Source organism: Rhinatrema bivittatum, chromosome 1, assembly GCF_901001135.1.
Source record: "Rhinatrema bivittatum chromosome 1, aRhiBiv1.1, whole genome shotgun sequence".
NCBI lineage: Eukaryota > Metazoa > Chordata > Amphibia > Gymnophiona > Rhinatrematidae > Rhinatrema > Rhinatrema bivittatum.
Window position 1 is genome coordinate 833,836,160 of NC_042615.1, and position 23,158 is coordinate 833,859,317.

Sequence of the window (23,158 nt, forward strand, 5' to 3'; positions counted from 1 at the left end):
AATGCACAGTAGAATCTTTATAGGTAGAAATCCCATGTGTGTTGGGTAAGAGTATAGTTATAGGAGTATACTACCGTCCACCTGGCAAAAATAATCAGATGGACGATGAAATTCTAAGAGACATTAGGGAAGCTAACAGATTTGGCAGTGCAATAATAATGGGAGATTTCAATTACCCAAATATTGACTGGGTAAATGTAGCATCAGGACTTGCTAGAGACGTAAAGTTCCTGGAGATAATAAAGGACTGCTTCATGGAGCAATTGGTTCACGAACCAACGAGAGAAGGAGCTATTTTAGATCTAATTCTTAGTGGAATGCAGGATTTGGTGACAGGTAACAGTGATAGGGATACATAGCAATAGTGATCACATTTGACTTAGTAAGTGAAAGGGGGTAAATAAGTAAATCTACAGTTCTAGAACTAAACTTTCAAAAGGGAAACATCAATAAAAGGAGGAAAATAAAAAAATATTGAAACCTGCAGCTAGAAAGGTTAAGAGTGTACAAGAGGTCTGGACATTTAGAGGACTGTTTTAGAATCGCATTTAGAACATAATCCATACCTTTAAAAAGGTGGAAGGAAGGCCAAACGACTGCTAGCCTGGTTGTAAGGTCAAGTGAAAGTGACTATTTTAGCCAAAAATATTTCCTTCAAAAATTGGAAGAAGAATTCATCTGAAGAAAATAATAAAAAGTATAAGCACTGGCAAGTTAAATGAAAAACAAGATAAGACAGCTAAGAGAGATTAGAAAAGAAGCTGGCCATAGTTGTAATCTCATAATAAAACCTTTTTTTTTTAATTCTTTCTTTATTACAGTTTTTAACAATAAAACAAAACATATAAACAGTATTAAACAGTTTAGACCACCCTCTACCTCCCCATCCTCCCCCCCTGGCCCCCCAACAACACCACATACACCATATAGCTGAGCATAGCAACACATTGTCATAGAAATACCAGATCTGACCATGCAGTTTCCCGCTAGGTTTATCACCCAGTCTTTCCCGACTGTTTGTGTATTGTATCCAGTAACTGTAAGGATCAAATCCCGTTAGGAGTCTGTGAGTGACCACCAAAAACTTACTCCATACCATTGTATATATATCCTGCTTTGCCGTCGGTTGCGATTGCGCCGTCCAAAACTCGTGTTGTAAGAGCGTCACCAGACGTGCATGCCATTGCCCACCCAAGGGCCGATCCTCCGATATCCACTGCGACATGATCGTCTGCACTGCTATGATCAGCGCCTTGTCCAAGAAATGCTGGTCACACTCTGGCAGCTCCTTCAGGTCTCCTTGAGGTAATCGGAAGAGGCAAAGCCTTAAGTCCTTGGGAACCGGAGTGTTGAGTATCTTTTCCAGACTCAACAACACCTCTGTCCAGAAAGCCTCCAACTGAGGATACTCCCACAATCCATGAAGATATGTCCCTACTTCCGTTTTACATTTAAGACAAACTGCGGATTCACAAAGGCGGGCCGCAAATCTCTGAGCTTGGGAGATATGCATACAATGTAGGAGTTTAAAACCCCACTTCCTGAAGCAAACATTTTCCGATATTTTATTACTATTTACCAAAATTTCCTCAATATCCGATATGGCCAAATAAACAGTGGCTGTTCGAACCCATTTATTTTGAATTTCCATCTTTGCCTCATTAACAGGTATGTCTCGTAAGGCTTGAGACACGGTAGAGCAAGAGTGGCCTGACTTTTCCCTGGGCATAAAAATTGCGCGCAAAGGTTCCCACCTCGTTCCCATGGTATACGAACCTACAAGGCTATGAGCATAATGCCGTGCCTGCAAGTACGCAAAGAAATCTTGTGGTCGCACCCCATAAACATGTTTGAAATCTTGAAAAGACCACAAATTCCTGGATCCCGGCTCAAACAATTGATAAACATTTCGTATCCCCTTAGTCTCCCAATGTTTGAAAACAGCCCCCATCATACCACTTGGAAACATGGGATTGCCACATAACGGCATGTAAGGAGTTATAGGATTTTGTAAGCGGAGGATATGCGTACACAGAAATCTTCAGGCCTTCCGCCCTGACATTAATATCATATGTCCCGATAAGTGGCCGGGAGGTAAGTGCCCCCCAACTTGCATCAGGGATTCCGGCTTATAGGACTAAGCCATTCTAATAAAAAGGTACGAGGTGTGAATTTTCCCGTGCCATCCAGCCAGTCCTGGACATGGCGCAAAACACAAGCTCAATTATATGCTCTCCAATTCGGGCACGCCAACCCCCCTTGCCTACTGGGGAGCTGAAGTGTCTTTAGGGCTAATCTGGGTTTGCGTCCACCCCACAGGAATGTACGTATAACCCTGTTTATGCCTACAATGTCCGCCTTATTTAACCAGATAGGTAATTGTTGTAAAACATACAGCCATCTAGGCAATTCCAAACATTTTTAACAGCGCAATTCTGCCTTTCAAAGACAACGGAAGGGATTTCCACATTTGCAGTTTCTTAGTCATATTGTGTAATAGGGGACGAATATTCATCTCCTGAAGCTTCGTGACATCTCTAGTCAGCAGAATACCCAAATATCGCATAGTATTACCTGCCCACTTCAGTAGAAAATCCCAGGTCCAATTTTGGCGTACCGACATCCCCAGATCCATAGCCTCTGATTTGTCCACATTTATTTTCAACCCTGCAAAGGACCCAAACAGTCTCTGATGGGCTAGTACTCTTTCAAGGGAACCTTGCGGGGAAGTAAGGAACACCAAAAACATCATCTGCAAAAGCAGATACTTTAAATTCCTGCCTCCCCCAAATGAACACCTTAATCTGTGGATCAGCTTCTATTTTCCGTAAAAGCAGATCAATTGAGAGGATGTACAATAATGGTACAGAGGGCATCCTTGTCTGGCACCCCCGATATAATCTGAAATCTTCTGAAACCTGACCATTCGCCCGAATAGCAGATTTGGGAGCATGATAGAGCATCCTGATATTGTGAACTCTCTCTCCTTCAAACTGTATCTCCCCAGGACCGAGAACAGGTAATCCCAGGAAACCCTATCGAAGGCTTTTTCTGAATCAAAGCCCATTAGGATTGCTGGAGTCCCCTGTTTATGGCATTCCTCCATTGCTATAATCAATTTTGTGATATTTGTGCTGATTGCCTGACCTTTGACAAAGCCTACCTGATTATCTGTAATAAGGTCTGGAAAAACACCACTCATCCTGTCCGCCATTATTTTTGCAAATAAGTTGGCTTCAAAATTTAAAAGAGATATCGGTCGATAGGCCGCCGGGGAGGCCAAGTCCTTACCCGGCTTCTCAAGAACAGTGATAAATGCTCTCGTGGTCTCCTCTGGGAACTGCCCATGCCGTTGAGCCTCTCTATAAAAAAGAAGCAAGTCTTCAGTGGCCCGGGAAATTAGACATTTATAGTACTCGGCGCTAAAGACGTCCGGGCCTGGGGCTTTGTTCGCCTTACTTGCCATAATAGCGCTCCTTAATTCGTCCAATTGTATAGGCTTATTAAGAGAAGCTAGTTTTTGGGGTCTATTTTTGGTATGTGCAAATCACGGAAATAGTCCTCCTCTTGAGCTATACCCCCCCCCCCCCATCTGTCTTCAGAATAGAGCCTCTCATAAAAATCCCGGAACTCTGCACATATCTCCCTCCCAGTCGTTAATGGTGTCCCATCTCCCTTCCTAAGAAGAAGAAAATGCCATACTGGGTCAGACCAAGGGTCCATCAAGCCCAGCATCCTGTTCCAACAGTGGCCAATCCAGGCCATAAGAACCTGGCAAGTACCCAAAAACTAAGTCTATTCCATGTAACCATTGCTAATGGCAGTGGCTATTCTCTAAGTGAACTTAATAGCAGATAATGGACTTCTCCTCCAAGAATTTATCCAATCCTTTTTTAAACACAGCTATACTAACTGCACTAACCACATTCTCTGGCAACAAATTCCAGAGTTTAATTGTGCGTTGAGTAAAAAAGAACTTTCTCCGATTAGTTTTAAATGTGCCCCATGCTAACTTCATGGAGTGCCCCCTAGTCTTTCTACTATCCGAAAGAGTAAATAACCGATTCACATCTACCCGTTCTAGACCCTCTCATGATTTTAAACACCTCTATCATATCCCCCCTCAGTCGTCTCTTCTCCAAACTAAAAAGTCCTAACCTCTTTAGTCTTTCCTCATAGGGGAGTTGTTCCATTCCCCTTATCATTTTGGTAGCCCTTCTCTGTACCTTCTCCATCGCAATTATATCTTTTTTGAGATGCAGCGACCATCCTCAACTTGTCAATCACTGTACTCCCCCTGGCTAAACAAACCATATTTGCAAGAACCCTCCCAGACTTATTACCAAACCTAAAGAGTTTATGAGCACCCCGCTGCAGTCCCCTCTGTGCTCTCTCATGCAGTATCCCATTCAAAATACGCAAAATGTCATGATAATGCATTTGGGCCTGGGGAGATTGCACTTGCGCCATCTGTTGCCTGGCCTGTCTCAACTGTGTTTCCAAACGTACTATAGTACTAGCCATCGCCCTTGATTGTGCTATCATATAGGAGGTAATTTCTCCCCTCATTACTGCCTTGCTGGTTGCCCAGTACAACCACAGATCGTTCTTATGTTCCCTATTATTGTGCGCAAAATCATCCCATTTATTGATTAGAAAGTCCCGGAATTTAGAATCCCCTTGTAAATGGCCAGGGAATCTCCAAAGCCGATATGGAGTCTCCCCAAGTTCATCTCCAATTTCCACCCAGATAATTGCATGGTCTGAGATTTCTATAGGACCAATTTTAACCTGTCCTATCTGAGGCAATAGTGATGAAGAAACCAGCACATAGTCAATTCTGGATAACGTCGAGTGCGCCTTCAAAACATGAGTATAATCCCTCTCTGTCGGGTTAAGCGTCCGCCAAATATCCAACAAATGTAACTCAGCACAGAGGTATGAAATCCCTTTCCCCATCATATTAGGTGAGTTAGGTGCGGGCCGAGAGCGGTCTACACTGGGGTCCCCCACGCAATTAAAATCACCTAATAGAACCAGGGAGCCCCGAGATATGCCCAGTAATTGTCCCACCAGCCCCTGAAAGAAAGAGTGGGTATACACATTCGGCGCATATACATTGCAGATTGTTACCTCCCTGCCAGTCATCTTGCCAACTAGAATTAGAAACCGTCCTTGGGCATCAGATTCCTGTTTCAGTAATTCAAATTTAAGGCTCTTATGGATTAAGAGTACAACTCCGGCCTTACGTCCAATTGCCGTTTCAATTTAAGACTTTCAGCGGATGACAAATGAGTTTCTTGAAGGGCTGCTGTCCCCACTTTTTGTCTTTGTAATGCATTAAGTATCTTTTTCCGCTTAATAGGCGTATTTATTCCACCTACATTCCAGGAGATATATTGTGTATAACCTATCCTGTGGCCAATGCAGTCGTGTACCATTGGAGCCTTTTTTTTTATTTTAAGGGGATCGGTCTCCCAGCCTGGACCTCCCCCCCTCAAGTCCTAAGCTACTGTATCTATCCAATCGTTTACCCTAGTATGGTGTATGTCCCCCCTTTGAGTTCCCCCCATCCCTGTACCCCATCCCCCCCACAACTATAAACAGTATAATCAATCCTGCCCACATCGATGGGCTAGAGGTCCGTTTTACGATGCGACCAGGTGCTGGCCCACTGTATACAGAATTAACTACAGAACCCATAGTCATGACAACTTATCTTCATAGTTAGCTACAGAACATGGTTTATGCATTAACAATGTTACAACCCAAGAACCAGCATATTATCAGGTGCAGTCAGTATGTGAACAAAACTGAACATTACGAACTGGTGACTGCCAGAAGGTAGGTCCCCAGGGTCGTGCAAGACCCATACAAGTCCCATAACCTGGCTGAGGACTTCATCCACTTGGTAGTCAGTAACGCATGTGACCCTCGCCAGCCATAGGCATAGCTGACCTGGTACACTCCAGGGCAGATCACACAGCAGCCTCATGTTGTCATACCGGCCAAGGCGCATGTCCTCCCTGGAAACTCAACCTTCTATAAACGGGAAGCATGCCATTATCCAAAATGTCCGAACCGCTTCATAACATGATCCTCCCTCTCAGCCTACAAATCACTGCTCAGCAATCGGACCACACACTAATCAGCTTGCTGCACATCATCGCGCTATCTGGCAATAGCCGCTGTACTTGTAAATAGCCTTCCTCTCGCAGCAGTTCCAATGTCTGGGAGCTTGTCCCCATGCCTACTTATTGTTTCCAGGGGTTCCCAACCAGGCAGTAGCTTTCTCTGGGGAATCAAAGGTGCTCACCTTGCCATCTCGCCAGATTTTTAATAAAGCCAGATACTGGAGCGCAAATCTGATGTTCTTATTGTATAGGTCATTACAGGTAGCCGAAAACAATCGTCGCTTGGCTGCCACCGCAGCGGAAAAATCTTGAAATATCACTATTTTGTGATCTTTATACTTTAAGTCTCTTTTTTTCTGGTAAGCCGCAAGGATAGTAGCATGTTGCGCCCAATTCATGAAGCATGCTATCACTAGGCGGGGGCGCGTATCAGAGTCTCTCCGGAGGCCCAGCCTGTGAGCCCTTTCTATTGTAAGCCGGCCCTCTAAGGATTCCACACTTAAGGCCCCAGGAAGCCAGGATTCAAGAATAGCTTGTAACTCACCCTCCTGAATCTCCTCCGGCAGGCCCATGAATTTTAAATTATTTCTTCTAGCTCTATTTTCCAAGTCCTCTAGTTTGGCGTCTGTTGTGCTTGCTGCGGTCTCCAATGCAGTAATTTGCGCCACGAGGGCTTGCTGATCTTCCTCCACTGCCGCTATACGGCCCTCTGTAATATCAATCCTGTGACCGATATCAGTGAGCGATTCTTTAAGTGTGGCAAAGTTTTCAGCGATTCCAGTAAAATTGGGCTCCAACGCTTCTAAGACAGAAAAGGAATGGTGAATAAAACGGAAAATGTCATAATGCCTCTGTATCGCTCCATGGTGAGACCGCACCTTGAATACTGTGTACAATTCTGGTCGCCGCATCTCAAAAAAGATATAATTGCGATGGAGAAGGTACAGAGAAGGGCAACCAAAATGATAAGGGGAATGGAACAACTCCCCTATGAGGAAAGACTAAAGAGGTTAGGACTTTTCAGCTTGGAGAAAAGACGGCTGAGGGGGGATATGATAGAGATGTTTAAAATCATGAGAGGTCTAGAACGGATAGATGTGAATCGGTTATTTACTCTTTCGGATAGTAGAAAGACTAGGGGGCACTCCATGAAGTTAGCATGGGGCACATTTAAAACTAATCGGAGAAAGTTCTTTTTTACTCAACGCACAATTAAACTCTGGAATTTGTTGCCAGAGGATGTGGTTAGTGCAGTTAGTGTAGCTGTGTTTAAAAAAGGATTGGATAAGTTCTTGGAGAAGTCCATTACCTGCTATTAAGTTCACTTAGAGAATAGCCACTGCCATTAGCAATGGTAACATGGAATAGACTTAGTGTTTGGGTACTTGCCAGGTTCTTATGGCCTGGATTGGCCACTGTTGGAAACAGGATGCTGGGCTTGATAGACCCTTGGTCTGACCCAGTATGGCATTTTCTTATGTTCTTATGAGAGATCACCCGCCTCATCCAGACTCGCCATTTCCTGCTGCTTCCCGCCGTCCAGCATTTTCTGCTCAGCCCCTCCACTTTTAGGTTTTTCTTTTCTTTGCGGGGCATTTTTGCCGACATTCTGAGCAGTCTACAACTCGAATCGCTGACGTCCCAAGCTGCTCCGCTGCCTTTTAGTACCCCCCGCTATCGATTACGAGTGTTTTGACACCTCAAAAATTTAGCTTTTCGCGGGCCAGCACCCGGAGCTCTGAGAAGCGTGGCTTATCAGGCTATCGCATCACGTGACCTCCTCCTCGCATCACGTGACCCTCCTCCATAATAAAACCGTTTAAAAAATATTTCCAAATCAGGGACACTGCGAGGGAGTTGGATGGACCATTAGATTATTGTGGGTAAAAAGGGGCAGTTAGGAAATAATTCATTGCCACAGGATGTGGTTAGGGCAGTTAGTGAAAGTGGGTTTTAAAAAGGTTTGGATAATTCCTAGAGGAAAATCCATAAACTGCTATTAATCAATAAAGTATAGTAACTTGAGATCTATTTCATTTGTGGGTACTTGCCAGGTACTTGTGACTTGGATTGACCACTGTTGAAGACAGAATACTAAGTTTGATGGACCCTTGGTCTGTCCCAGTGTGGCATATCTGATATTCTTCTGTGCTTATGTAGATAAGTATACCAAAAAAAGTCCAGAAGAGTGCAAACGAGATAATATAAGAAATGTTGCATACAAAATCTAATACATGTCACATATGAAATGAGAAACCTTGAATTTAATAAGTGGGACCATCATATCATCTCACAGATGCTGAATTTAGTGTAATTTAAAATTCAGTATTTTCGCTGCTAATGGTCATAAATAATCATCGGTTCTTTGGTGACAATTCCTCTAACTCAATAAATTTTTAAATTTTTAAATGCTCATAAAAATAATATACTTCCCCGGAAAAATGCTCAGCAAGCCCAAGCCCATAGGGATAGTGCTGTCATTTCACCTTCTTTATACACACCTACCAGGTATGACGTCTATTCACGTATGAGGGTGTCAGAGTGGCCAAAAAATTAATTACATCAGAACAGTGCTGCCCTCCTGATTTCTTTGTTTAAAACATGCAGTGTCACTGTTTTCATGTGAAAAATCCACCTCTGCTCTTGTTGTAACAGCTTTTTGATGCGATCTCCAACTCTCTAATGAGGCGGTATAATTTCCAAAATGGTTCACTTAGTCTTCAAATGTATGGTTAAATTGCATAAAATTAGACACTAAGGGAGCTTCCATTTTACAAGTCTTAAGCAGCTCCTATGTTCAACAAGACATGTCCTAATCATACGTCTAGTCATGCCTATATATGCTTCATATTACATGGGCACACAATCAGACATACTACAAAGTTGGATTTGCAGGAAATTCCTGTTGGCAATTATTTGAGTCTGTGTCCAGCTGGAGAAAAAACCATGATCAAATTGAAGTCTCAAGGCACATGAAGTACAATCATGACAAACATCCAAGTCGATGGAAGTTGTTTGAGGTATATAATGACGAGTGCACAACCTGATCTTTAATGTTACAATCAATCACTAGAAAATGCAAATCTGGGGATAGATTGGAATACAGGGTGCACTTTCTGTAAAATAAACCAATATAAATTGTACTCTATACCTATGGGCTTGGACTTGCTGAGCACTTTTCCAGGGAAGTATATTTTTATGAGCATTAAAACATTTCAAAATTTATTGAGCTAAAAGGAAAAGGACCAATGATTATTTACGACTCTTAGCAGTAAAAATACTGAATTCTAAATTACATTACATTCAGCATCTGTGGAGTGTTATGATGGTCCAACTTTATTAAATTCAAGGTTTCTCATTTCATACTCCATTGTGAGACTATGTGATACTTATGTAGATAAGGCCATCGTGGAAAGATTAGATTCATTATTTGCTTCGGTGTTTACTAATGAGGATGTTGGAGAGATACCAGTTCCGGAGATGGTTTTCAAGGGTGAAGATTCAGATGAAATTAACTAAATCACGGTGAGCCTGGAAGATGTGGTAGGCCAAATTGACAAACTGAAGAGTAGCAAATTGCCCAGACCAGATGATAATACACCACAGGGTTCTGAAAGAATTCTAAAATTAAATTTCAAATCTGTTACTAGTAATTTGTAACCAGTCATTAAAATCATCCATTGTACCTGAAGACTGGAGGGTGGCCATTGTAACCCCAATGTTTAAAAGGGGCCTCAGAGGTGAAGCAGGAAACTATAGACCAGTGAGCCTGACTTCAGTGCCAGGAAAAATAGTGGAAACTATTCTAAAGAACAAAATCACAGAAAATGTATTTATTTCTCAATTTTTCTATATATAGTGAACTATTCAAGGTGGTTTACAATATATAGATAGATATGGTTTATTGGGACACAGTCAGCATGGATGTACCCAAGGGAAATGTTGCATCACCCAGGTCAGTCCAGACAAGTGGGTTTTGCATCCCTACCAGAAGATGGAGGCAGAGACCAAAACTTTGAGCAATATTATATAGCTGAGAGTGCCACCTGCAGTCCCCTCAGTATTTCTCTGTCTCCAGCAGATGGAGAGTGTAAATCAGCAGTTTGATAAAAAAAAAATAAAGAATTTGGCGTTAGCAGAAGGCCTGAGATTGGACTGAGGCTCCCTGAGGTGTTAGGTATCTTTGAGGACCATCCCTCAGGTGGAGCTGGGTGACCCCTGTCTTGACTGTAGCCCGCTGCTTCCGGAGGCCCTGAAAGCCAGGGGACTGGCTCCCTCATTGCCTCTGAGATATCCTCCATCAAGCCATCATCCTCGGACAGGGAAGTATTCCTGTTTGTTATTTTGAGTTTATATTAAGTTAAAAAAAAAATAGAGAGGAAGATTAGGTGAATCCAGGAGCTTCAGTCTCGGCTCAGCGGCGGAGGTATGTTCGGTGGTGGGAGCTATCAGTGCCACCAAGAGGGAGTGAGTTAGGACCCTGCCCTTTTTCCTGCCACCAGGAGATCCTGTGTTTGGAGGAGGTTTGCCGCATGCACTTCAGACTGGTGTGGCCACGTGGCTCGGCATGCAGACCACGTGTGCAGCCTGTTCTTGTTGGTCGGTGCACGCAGGCTATTTTTTCCCCTTAGCGCTGACGTTTGTGCCGAGTGGGGAATGGTGCCGAAATTGCACATGGCAGTGTACAGAGCTGGCGGCCTCTGGTCTGGGAGGCTCAATGCATGTGCCCTCTGTACAGGCTGTGTGCAGGCACAACTATTGATAAAAGAGCCCCCCAGGTCATTGGGGGCCATGGCTGCAGGCCCAGGGGGATCGAATTTGGTAGCCAGGCCTGCAGATGATCGAGGTCAAAGGCCCGTGTCCTCCAGGGAGTCCAGGGATACCCCTCCTCCTTTTTCGCCTGTGGATCAGGCTGCTGCAGAGGATCCAGATAAGGGAGGGGAGTCTGAGGAAAAGTCTCCACGGTCAGGGTGCTGAGGATCTAGAGGAGTTTTCTTCGGCATTTGTCCTGCTCCTGCATAAGGGCCCTTCTAATGGGAAAGGGAACATGGGGGAAGCATCTCAGAGACAGACAGCCATGTTGCTCTGCTAAGAGACTGAAGGTTGTGTCTTCAGGAGGCTCTGGGATTCTTTTGAGACGTCTGGGTCTCAATCACGCAGGAACCGAGAGCAATCCCAGGGATTTGGACAACTAATGACCCACAGTAGGATCCTGCAAGTCCTCATGGAGCGGACCCAGATGTAGACGCAGATGTGGACCTGCATGCAATCCTGATGTGAATAAGGATGACCCTGATATGGATGAGATGCCCGAGACAGAGGGAATGACCCCGGGGTAGTCTGCCTTTGAAGAAGGAGGAGTTGCATGCCCTCATTCCCCAGGTTTTAGAGGAGCTAGGGGTTAAGGTTGCTCTGGAGGAGTCAGATAATGAAGAGGTGAATCTCTGGATGGTCTGTGTGGTCCCTTTAGTGCCTTCCCACTGCCTAAGAAAATGCGAAAGCTTGTAAACCGAGAATGGGACTTCCCAGAGGTGGTCTTGAAAGTCGGTAGGGCAATGGTAAAGCTCTACCTGAGGATGGAAGAGAACCTGAATCTCTTAAGGGTTCCAAAAGTGGATGCATCTGTGTCTGCTATTACCGAAAAGACAACAATTCCAGTGGTGGGTTCAGCCACTCTAAAGGATGTTCAGGGCCGTAAATTGGCGATTCAGTTAAAACGGATGTTTGAAGTTTCTGCCTTAAGCCTGAAGGTGGTGATTTGTGGCAGTATGATGCAGAGGGCCTGTTTGTGCTGGGTTCAGAAAGCTCAGGAGCAGGCCTCAGCTGGGGAGTTCAGCGCTATGCAGTCTGCGTGGCTGGAAGCTGGAGTGGCTTATGTGGCAGATACACTGTATGACTTGGTGCATACTTTGGCCAGGAGCATGGTGTCGGCGGTGGCAGTGCACAGACAAATATGGTTGCACAATTGGTTGGATGATGTGGTTCAAGTCTCAGTTGTGTAATCGCCCCTTTAAAGGGAAGCTCTTGTTTGGGGAGGATTTGGATCAGTTGATGAAGACTTTAGGAATAAGTTGCCTGAAGATAAGAGGAACGACAAGAAGGTTTTCCCTCCCCGGTCCCATTTTCAGGATATGTGATGGTTTCGTTTAGGAAAGAGTTCTTTAGGTTCAGGGCCAAAGCAGTCTTTGGGTAGACAGCAGCCCCTTCGTCAGGGGACCGGAGGAGGAAAGTCAGCAAAATGAAGCCAAGTTGTCTTGATTTTATCAGGAATGGGCCAAGATTACCACAGATCATTGGGTTCTGGAGGTGGTAAGAGATGGCTATGCATTAGAATTTGCATGCCCTGTCAAGAACGCTTTTCTAGAGTCTCACTGCTCATCTCGAAGCAAACAGGAATCAATAGAGGGGACTCTACAGAGATAACAAAAGTTAGAAGCCATAGTTCCAGTTCTGTTGTCCGAGCAGGGACAGGGTAGGTACTCCATTTATTTTGTGATTTTCAAAAAGGAGAGCACCTTCCAGCCCAGTTTAGATTTCCAAAAGGTGAATGTAACTTTACGGGTTCCACATTTTTGAATGGAGATGTTGCACACAGTTATAGCAGCTGTCTGCAGAGCAGAGTTCTTGGTATTGATGGACCTGATGGAGGCCTACCTCCATATTCTCATTCAAAGAGACCATCATAGGTTTCTATGGTTCATGGTGCTGGGTCAGCATTTTAAGTTCCTGGATCTTCCCTTCGGATAGGCCATTGCATCATGAACCTTCACAAAAATGATGGTCATGGTGGCGGCAGTCTTGAGGTGAGAGGGGATTTTGGTTCATCTATATCTGGACGATTGGCTCATTCAAGCAAATACGGAGGAGAAGTGCAGTCGATCCATTCAGTGAGTGAATAACATATTGAGTTCTCTGGGTTGGGTGCTTTATGCAGCAAAGAGTTATCTGGTGCTGATCCAGTCACTGGAGCATCTGAGAGTGTGATTCAACATCCAGAAAGGTAGGGTCCTGCCCACAGACAGAGTGTCGAAGTGACAGGTGCAGGTGACATGCCTACTCTATCTGCCAGTGCAAAATGTCAGGATTATTTGCAGGTCCTGGGCTTCATGGTTTCCATGTTGGATTTGGTTCTGTGGGCCTTTGCTCACATGTGACCTTTGCAAAATGCACTTTTGTCCAGATGGAATCCATTGTCAGAGGAATATCTCCTACCTTTACCTCTTCTAGGAGAATCCAGGTCCAGTCTCTCATGGTGGCTCTCCCACCACAACTTGGAGAAGGGAGTGGATCTGGAGGCCCCAGATTGGGTAGCAGTGACCACAGATGCCAGCCTCAAGGGTTTGGGAGTGGTGTGTCAGGGATGGTCTGCCCAAGGTCTTTGGTCAACAGCGGAGGTGGCCTGGCCCATCAATCTCCTGGAGACAAGGGCAGTTTGCACAGCCCTGGAGGCATTTATACCATGGGTTAAAGGGCGTATAGTGAGAATCTTCTTGGACAATGCAATGACGGTGGCGTACATCAATCATCAAGGGGGGATGAAGAGTCACAGGGTGGCTCTGGAGGTTCAGCATATAGTTGTTTGGGCGGATCACCACCTTGAGCAGCATCTCAAGTTGTGGGAGTGGGCAATGTTCAAGCGGACTTCCTCAGCAGACAGCAGCTAGACCTGGGGGATTAGGAGTTATCCCCAGAGGCCTGGGATTGTGTGTGTGCCAGACGGGGCATTCCTCAGTTGTATCTCATGGCAACGAGGGCCAACTTGAAGGTGGCAAGATTTTTCAGTTGCAGAAAAGAAGCCAGGGTGGAGGGGCAGGAGGCTCTAGTGTTGTGTTCCATGGCTGCGGACGGCCGTGGCCATGGCCCCCTTCCTGAACCCCGATGGCGGGCCACTGCGGCAGCGTCAGGGAAAGCTGCAGGAGTCTGGTGCCCGTCTTTCCCGTGCATCGGCGCGGGTCTCCAGGGAGGCTCTTTATGTCAGAAACAACATCCAAGCAACTGAGCTACAAGGAAGCTCAGTTGCTTGGAAGAAGCTCTATGGGTCGACCTAAAAAAAGATGACGGAGCGTCCATTTATATTGGAGTGGTTTACAGGCCTCCAAACCAAAAGGAAGAGCTGGACAGAGATCTGGTTGAAGACATCCATAAGATAGGTAAGAAGGGAGAAGTGGTGATCGTGGGTGACTTTAATATGCCAGATGTAGACTGGAAAATCCCATCTGCAGAAACTAAAAATAGTAGAGCGATAGTGGATGCCATGCAAGTATCAAGCTAGATATTTCACTTGGATGCAGCTCCATCACTGCTCTCTACATTAATGGTGGGGGTGGAAGGGGAATAGAACAAAGAGCTAAGAGAAACAGATAAGTATGAGAGAAAAAATGTGTGAAGCTTGCTGGGCAGACTGGCTGGGCCATTCGGTCTTCTTCTGCCGTCATTTCTATGTTTCTATGTTTCTTGAATATACTGAAGACTCTGTTGCATAGAAGCCATTACAGATATCTACAATTGTGAGTGTATCATCTTCTACTGGTTATGTATCCAGCATACCCTGTCTACTCACTACCAATAGTCTCTCTCTACAGCTCAAGCAACCCAGAGACCGCAATTCCAGTATCAAAGGGACTTCGGCCCTGCCGGGCACATCAGCTCACTACTGCCACCTCTGGTGGTTCTACTTCCTGTCTAATAAAGAACTATCTGTGTTTGTCTCCATACTCCAGCCAAGCCAGTGGTCCCTCTCAGGATATCCTTCTGGGGGCGCTGTCATCTGCCATCGGCCCTGGAGCAGGTGAGGCCGGGTCTCCTCACCTGCTCCAGGGCACCTCCTATATCAGTAACTTTAACTAGAAGAGTCAGAGAATCCCAGGCGCTTGTTCACTCCCCACCATACATGCAGTTCCTCCACAACATGGTGGTCCTCCATTCTCACTCAATATTTCTTCCAAAGGTATTCTTTGCTTTTCATAGCAATCAATTGATAGCATTATCTACCTTTTCTGCAAGCCCTTATGCACATGAAGGAGAAAAACACCCTTCATACCTTGGACTGTAAATGAGTACTAGCTTATTACAAAAAACAAACTCAGCCACATCTCCAGTCTTCTCAGCTCTTTGTATCATACAGTTCTAACAGACTAGGTGTGCCAGTTGCCAAGTGTACTTTATCCAACTGGATAGCTGAGCACATTCAACACTGCTACACCTTAGCAGGCCACTGTCTCTGTAAAATCTCATCAAGTGAGAGCTATGGCTGCTTCTGTTGCTCGTCTCTGAGAAGTCCCCTTTGAACACATCTGTAAAGCTGACACCTTTACATCCAAATTCTGTCTGAACAACCTCTCAAGGACTGACAGTAAATTTGGGTAGGTGGTTTTGCAAAATATGCTCTCGCAGTAGTCCATTCTCCACATTTGAGTCTGGGTCGCTTACTCAGTACACACTCTTCTGTAACTCCCAGCTTGGGACAACCCACAAATTAAGGTTAATTCAGCCTGCTTATCAATGGAAAAAGCAAGTTTTCTTACTCTAAAAGATAGTTTCCACAGATAGCAAAGTGAATTAGCCATGGAATGCCTGCTTTCTCCCTGAAGAGTTGACTACCTAGCTCTGTTATAGACTGAGGAGGCTCATGAGGCAATGCCCATGTGCGAACTCCTACACATGCTCAGTAGAACTCAAAGCTCTACTAGCTTGGAGAGATGAGTTTGTTGGATGCCTTTGGATGACATCAACCCCATGAAATGGCTAATTCATCCTATAATCTAGGGAAAACACTGTATATGGTAAGCAAACTTGCTTTATATGCACATCTATCAAAAGTGGATGAATCTCAGCTAGGCAGATTGAATGGACCATTTTGGTCTTTATCTGCTATCACTTACTGAGTTACTAAGAATGATGAAAGTTTGGAAGCCCCAGAAGAAACACAGGTATCCATGGGTTGGATTTGTGTAGCTAGCTGCAATGTTAATAACTAGCAGAGCTAAGGGAAAAGTAGGCACCACATTAACGAGTCTGTATGGCAGGAGTCCTCATGCTGTGTCATTGATACTGATCCTTCTCCTTCCTCAGGACTGGAATCTGTCTCCACGTGGCGTTGGGATCCAAAAGGAATGTCTGAGCAAGGGATGAATGCTTACTACCAGATGGGATTCTATAAGCTGATGAATAAGTACCACGAGCTGGATGTCCTGGATGATGAGCAGCTCCAGTCCTTCTGCTCTTGGATCGAGAGAGAGGAGTACCTGAAGAAAGATGCTCCAGAGTACCGGGAGCTCTTGGAGCATATAAAGCGTGCATAAGGATAGGAAAGAGACCTCCGTGCAGATAGGAGAGGAGTTATTATATTAACACGTAGCTGAGAATGTTTCCTGTTCTGAATGATTGTACTGACACTTTACTGTAAATTCTACACTGATTTCTTTTTACTGTAAATGAAGTTTGACACTAATGTGTTGATTTAAAATGATGTCACACTAGGCTGGGGAGAGCATACTCAAGATGATTAGGGCGTGTTTGAGCGTTGCAAATCTCTGATCGGTCTGTCACATACGTAGCATGATATAAAAGATGATATAAAAGCCAGAAACATGCTTGGCCACATAGGTAGAGAAATGTGATCATGTGGTGGAAATGTTAGGAAGCACAACAAGAGGCATAGCCAGCAGAAGAAAGAGATGATAAACGCCTCTATACCTCATCCAGAATACTGGTTCCAATTTTGGAGGCCTTTCCTCAGAAAAGATGTAGCCAGATGTAGGCAGTCCAGAGAGAGGATCTATACCACAAGGCATATAAGATGAAATTTAAAGACATAGATATTTACACCCCAGAGAAGAGACAGAGTGAATATGTTAGATATATTAAAATAACTAAAATATATAAATACACAAGACAAAATCTCTTTGTGAAAAAATGTTCTAGAGCAGGAAATGACAGCATGAGGCATCAGGAAGGGAGATTCAGAAGTAACATCAGTTAATATTTCTTATGGAGATGGTGGTGGATGCATGGAGCTGGAGGAAACAGAAATAATAACAGAATTCAGAAAAGTCTGGGATAACCGAGGATCTTTGATTGGAAAAGAAATGAGGAGAGAGCCTGAGGGCAACTGGACTCTTTGGTATTGCACTGGTAAAGAAACCAGGAGGACTTCATTGGGCTAATGGTTCCTGTCTGCCATCATGTTCTGTGTTTCTGTGGAAACCCAAGCTCAGTGTGACTGGGACACTCCTGGATGTGAGAAACCCAAGCTAAAGGCAACTGGGACAGGCCTGAGTGGGAAGAAACCCCAAACCGAAAGTGAGAAACCAAAGCTCAGAGTGACTGGATTACTCCTGAGTATGAGAGACCTGAACTCAGTGTGACTGGGACAGGCCTGAGTGTGAAAAATATGAGCTCAGTGTGACTCGGACAATCCTGAGTGTGAGAAACCCAAGCTCAGTGTGACTCGGACAGTCCTGAGTGTGAGAAAACCAAGCTCAGTGTGACTGGGACAGGCCTGAGTGTGAGAAACCCAAACTCAGTGCGGCTGGGAAATTTCTGAATATAAGAAACCTGAGATCAGTGCAACTGGGACACTGCTGAATGTGAGAAAACCAAGCTCAGTGTGACTGGGACAGGCCTGAGTGTGAGAAACCCAAACTCAGTGCGGCTGGGAAATTTCTGAATATAAGAAACCTGAGATCAGTGCAACTGGGACACTGCTGAATGTGAGAAAACCAAGCTCAGTGTGACTGGATCAGGCCTGAGTGTGAGAAACCTGAACTCAGTGTGAGTGGATAATTCCTGTGTGTGAGAAACCTGATCTTAGTGTGACTGGGACACTCCTGAGTGTGAGAAACCTGGTCTTAGTGTGACTGGGACACTCCTGCCTTTGAGAAAACTGAGTTTAGTTTGACCGGGACAGGCCTAAGTGTGGGAAACCGAGATCAAGGTGAGTGGGACACTATGAGAAACCCAAACTCAGTGTGAGTGAGCCATGCCTGAGTGTGAGAAACATGAGCTGAATTTCACTGAAACATGGCAGAGTGTGAGAAATCCGAACTCAGTGTGATTGGGCTATACCCAAGTTTGAGAAACCCCAGCTCAGGGCAGTTCAGTTTATTCATTGCTTCTGTCTCTAAATATCTAACTTTTAATAATCTCTTTTGGTAATAATAATGGGTAAAGGTATCAAGGTAAATTTATAGAGTGATTCGCACAGTACATAATTTTTTAAATAAAAATTTTAGCATCAATTGAAGTAGTGTGTGCCTTTAATTATAGTTAGAGATGTACTACATTACTATTTGTATTTATACATAAATGTTTCCTGAAAAATCCCTGCATTCCTTATAAAAAAAAATAACAGATCCGCCTGATTCTGATTTTGTAGAATGACCTGTAGGGGTGGGGGAGATTCTGAATTACCGTTATCCGCATTCACCTCTCGTTAAAGAGGTAATGGTGGTGGAGCCGCTCAGCAACAGTGATCATAGTGCAATCAAATCTGACTTAATGACTGGAGGAAGGGCAATAAGTAAAACTACAACTCTAACTTTAAAGTTTCAAAGGGGAGACTTTGATAAAATGAGGAAAATAGAAAAAAGGTGCAGCTACAATGGTTAAAAATTTACATTAGGCATGGTCATTGTTTTAAAATACCATCTTGGAAGCCCAGTTCAGATGTATTCCACACATTAAGAAAGGTGGAAGGAAGGCCAAACGACTGCCAGTCTGGTTAAAGGTGAGGTGAAAGAGATTATTTTAGTCAAAAGAACTTCTTTCAAAAATTGGATAAAGGATCCAACTGAGAAAAACAGGAAAAAGCATAAGCATTGGCAAGTTAGATGGAAAACATTGATAAGATGTGCCAAAAAAGAAATGTGAAAAGAAGGTAGCCATAGAGACAAAAACTCATAATAAAAACTTTTAAAAATGTATCCAAAGCAGGAAGCTTGTGAAAGAGTTTTACCGTTAGGTGATCGAGGGGTTAAAGGGGCACTTAGGGATGGATAAGGCCATTGCGGAAAGATTAAATGAATTATTTTCTTTGGTGTTTACTGAAGAGGATGGTGGGGAGATACCCATTCCAGAAATATTCAATGATGACGGTTTGGAAATCACTAGGAAGCTGGAAGACGTAATAGAGCAGATTAACAAATTGAAGAGTAGCAAATTTCCCTGAACAGATACTATAAAATCCAGAGATCTGAAAAAACTAAAAAATAAAATTACAAATCTATTACTACTAATTTTTAACCTATCATTAACATTGGCCATTGTACCTGATGACTAGAGATTGACCAATGTAATCCTGAACTTTAAAAAGGGCTCTGGGGTGATCTGGGAAACTATAGATCGGTGAGCCTGACTTCAGTGCTGGGAAAAATCATGAAAACTATTCTAAAGAATAAAATCACAGAAAATAAAGAAAGATATGCTTTAATGGTACACAGCCAGCATGGATTACAGAAGGGAAATCTTGCCTCACCAAGTTGCATGTTTTTTAAGGAGTTAATAAACCTGTGGATAAAGGTGAAATGGTGGATATTTGGATTTTCAGAAGGCGTTTGATAAAGTTCCTCATGAGAGGCTTCTAGGAAAAGTAAAAAGTCATGGGATAGGAGGTGATGTCCTTTCGTGGATTGCAAACTGGCTAAAAGACAGGAAACAGAGAGTAGGATTAAATGGTCAATTTTCTCAGTGGAAAAGGGTAAACAGTGGAGTGCCTCAGGGATCTGTACTTGGACCGGTGCTTTTCAATATATATATATAAATGATCTGGAAAGGGGTATGACGAGTGAGGTTATCAAGAGGTCGATATTCAAAAGACATTTAGATGGAAAAGTTATCCATCTAAATGGCAAAACCTGCATATTAGAATTTAGCCGGATGTTGTGGGAGTGGGCGGGAGGCATTTCAGGGAGGAGTGGAGTTAGCCACATAAATTAACCTGCTAACTTTGATTTTTGGAGTTAGCTGTTTAATTTATGCGGCTAACTTTGGTCATGCCGCTGACTGTTGCATTTCGCAACTTGCGGGAGAACCCCACGAGCTGTGCCATTCCCCCTCGATGCTGGGCTTCTGCTGCTTGGCGGGATGCCACCCTGATCGTGGCCTCCCAGTGGTCCCCCATAGGCGCACAAACGCTCGACGGCCAGTTTTTGAAAGAACTTGCAGCGGGGAAAGGCTTGATGCCTGCTGATGACATCATCAACATGGAGCCTATTTAAGGGCTCCCCAGACACCCTTTCTTGCCTCAGCGACAGGTACTTGCTAGTGCATGTTGCTTCGGCCTTCCTGCTTATTCATGCCTCATCTGCCCATTCTGCTCCTGCTTTGCCTGATCTGTTCCTGTCTTCCCTCACCTGTTTTCTCCTTGGATGGATTCTAAGTTTTGACCATTGCCCGGACCTTACTATGCCCAACCGCTGCCTGCCTCAGACCTTGGCCTGACCCTGGATTCTGCTTTTCCGCCTATCAGAGACCCTCGCCTCCGTCCTGCTGGCCTGGCACCCAAAGGCTCAACCCGAGCAGAACAAGGGCTGGTATAGGTGAAGCCTCCACTTGTTTTTGCCTCACCTGGGTCCACCCACTGGCGATTAGAATGTGTAGGGCTCCTCCCTGCAGGTTGAGCCAATCTCACCCCAGTCCAAGGGTCCACCACCATAGCACTGACCTGACCTAAAATTAAATGGATAAACATATCTGGCTAGCTTTAAGATAGCTGGATACATTCAGCAGCAAGATGTGTCTAAGCACGGGTGGATAGGCTGAAGACCAGGGGCCCTGACCTCTGCTGAACTCAAATGTACTAGAAGAGACCCAACAATGCAATGCTAGTTTCTGGGGTAGCCCTACGGCCACTCGATGTTATGGTTAGAGGTGTTTAAGTGGATTCTCGGGATACTGTGGAGGTGACCACGCCCAGGGGGAGGAGCCCTGTGGGGAGCCACAGTACCAGGCTAGACTCAGGACGCACAAACACAAAGATTTATCTTTTATTAAACAGCTGATGAGTTCCACCAGAGGTGGCAATAGTGAGGTGATCCAGAGGTAGCAGTCCAGGGATCCTCAGCAGAGGGGACCCATCTCACTGAGATGGTATAGGGAAGTCTGGTTGCAGCTTCCCAGAGCAGCGGAGCTGTAGATGAGACAGACTGACAGAGTTAGATTACTCACTAGATGGTAGCTGTGTGGTGGCGATTCCAGCAGGCAAAAGTAGTTGGTTACAGGCACCGAGGAAGGGAGAGCAGGCCCTTGGGGAGCGAATACCTGATCCCAGTAAGGCACCTGAAAGAAAGTAAAGGGCCCCCGAGGAGCGGGTACTCAGGTTAGAGAATTACCCCGAAGGGCAGAGAGAGCTTCCAGCGGCAGCACGGAAGCGGCAGAGTAGCTCAGACCGGAGGCTTATCCAATCCTTGCTAACTCAATGAGCTAGCAAACAAGGGCAGGCTAAATACCCGGATGGCGTGACGTCACTCAAGGGGGACGCTCCCGAGTTTCACGCCATGACGTGGATAAAGACGTGGGTTGCGTGCACACGCACACCCTAGGAGGACCTTAGGACAGACATGGCGTGAGGCTTTGCCATCGCCGTTCTGGGGACGCCAGAAAGAGCGGCTTGCAGACGCGGCGGTGGCCATCTTCCCAAGGCTGGCGGGGAGAGCAGAGAGGAAGGTGAGGCACAAGGGTCGAAGCCGTCTGAGACCGACGGGCGCAACACTCGATAGCCTCTATGTGCCCTGTTAGGTAGCCTGAGTGGCTGAATATTGCCCCCTCAATTTGCAGATGAATCAGAATTTTTCTGAGTCGTTGAATCACAAGCAGATGATGAAATCTGCTGATTCTTGTACATTGTTATTATGTTATAGTTGTTGTATTTATTTATTGATTATTGATTTTTGTTATGCTTTTCAGTATTATCCACTCTTCCTGTTAATTGTATTCTTCTGTTACTTGTAAGGGCTCCGCCCAAAAGTTATTTGTTTTATGTAAACCGATACGATGTGCGAACGGCTATCGGTATAGAAGAGACTTTAAATAAATAAATACATAAATAAATAAATATTTCAGGAGGATTTTGTGAGACTAGAAGATTGGATTTCCAAATGGCAGATGAAATTGAATGTGGTCAAATGTAATATGATACACATAGGGAAAAGTATCCTGCATTGTAGATTCATGATGTTAGGTTCCATATTAGGGGTTGTATCCAAGGAAAAGGATTTGAAATGGAACATACTTGGAGATCCTCAGCTCAATGTGTGGCTGCAGAGGTCGAACAATCAAACAAAATGTTATAAATTGTTAGGAAGGGAATGGAGAATAAAACAGAAAGTGTCATAATGCCTCTGTATCTCTCCATGGTGAGACCGCACCTTGAATACTGTGTACAATTCTGGTCGCCGCATCTCAAAAAAGATATAATTGTGATGGAGAAGATACAGAGAAGGGCAACCAAAATGATAAAGGGGATGGAACAGCTCCCCTATGAGGAAAGGCTGAAGAGGTTAGGGCTGTTCAGCTTGGAGAAGAGACAGCTGAGGGGGGATATGATAGAGGTGTTTAAAATCATGAGAGGTCTAGAACGGTTAAATGTGAATCTGTTATTTACTCTTTTAAAAACATAAAGACTCCCTGAAGTTTTTAGGTAGCACATTTACAACAAATCATAGATAATTCTTTTTCACTCAACACAGTATTAAACTCTGGAATTCATTCTCAGAGGATGTGGTTAGGGAAGTTAGCTTAGCTGGGTTTAATTGTGAGTTGAATAAAAAAGAACTTTCTCCGATTAGTTTTAAATGTGCCCCATGCTAACTTCATGGAGTTACCCCTAGTCTTTCTACTATCCAAAAGAGTAAATAACCGATTCACATCTACCCGTTCTAGACCTCTCATGATTTTAAACACCTCTATCATATCCCCCCTCAGTCGTCTCTTCTCCAAGCTGAAAAGTCCTAACCTCTTTAGTCTTTCCTCATAGGGGAGTTGTTCCATTCCCCTTATCATTTTGGTAGCCCTTCTCTGTACCTTCT

General features: G+C 44.5%; 1 protein-coding gene across 1 annotated transcript in view; it reads left to right on the plus strand.

Moving 5' to 3' along the window:
- The window catches only part of LOC115079610, a 31,414-nt gene extending 13,052 nt beyond the window's left edge, over nt 1–18,362 (plus strand). Inside the window, exon 4 of the mRNA XM_029583304.1 lies at nt 16,206–18,362. Coding sequence (XP_029439164.1) covers nt 16,206–16,435 — 230 coding nt within the window. The 3' untranslated portion in view covers nt 16,436–18,362. The remainder of the gene's footprint in view (nt 1–16,205) is intronic.
- Nucleotides 18,363–23,158: the final 4,796 nt, after the last annotated feature.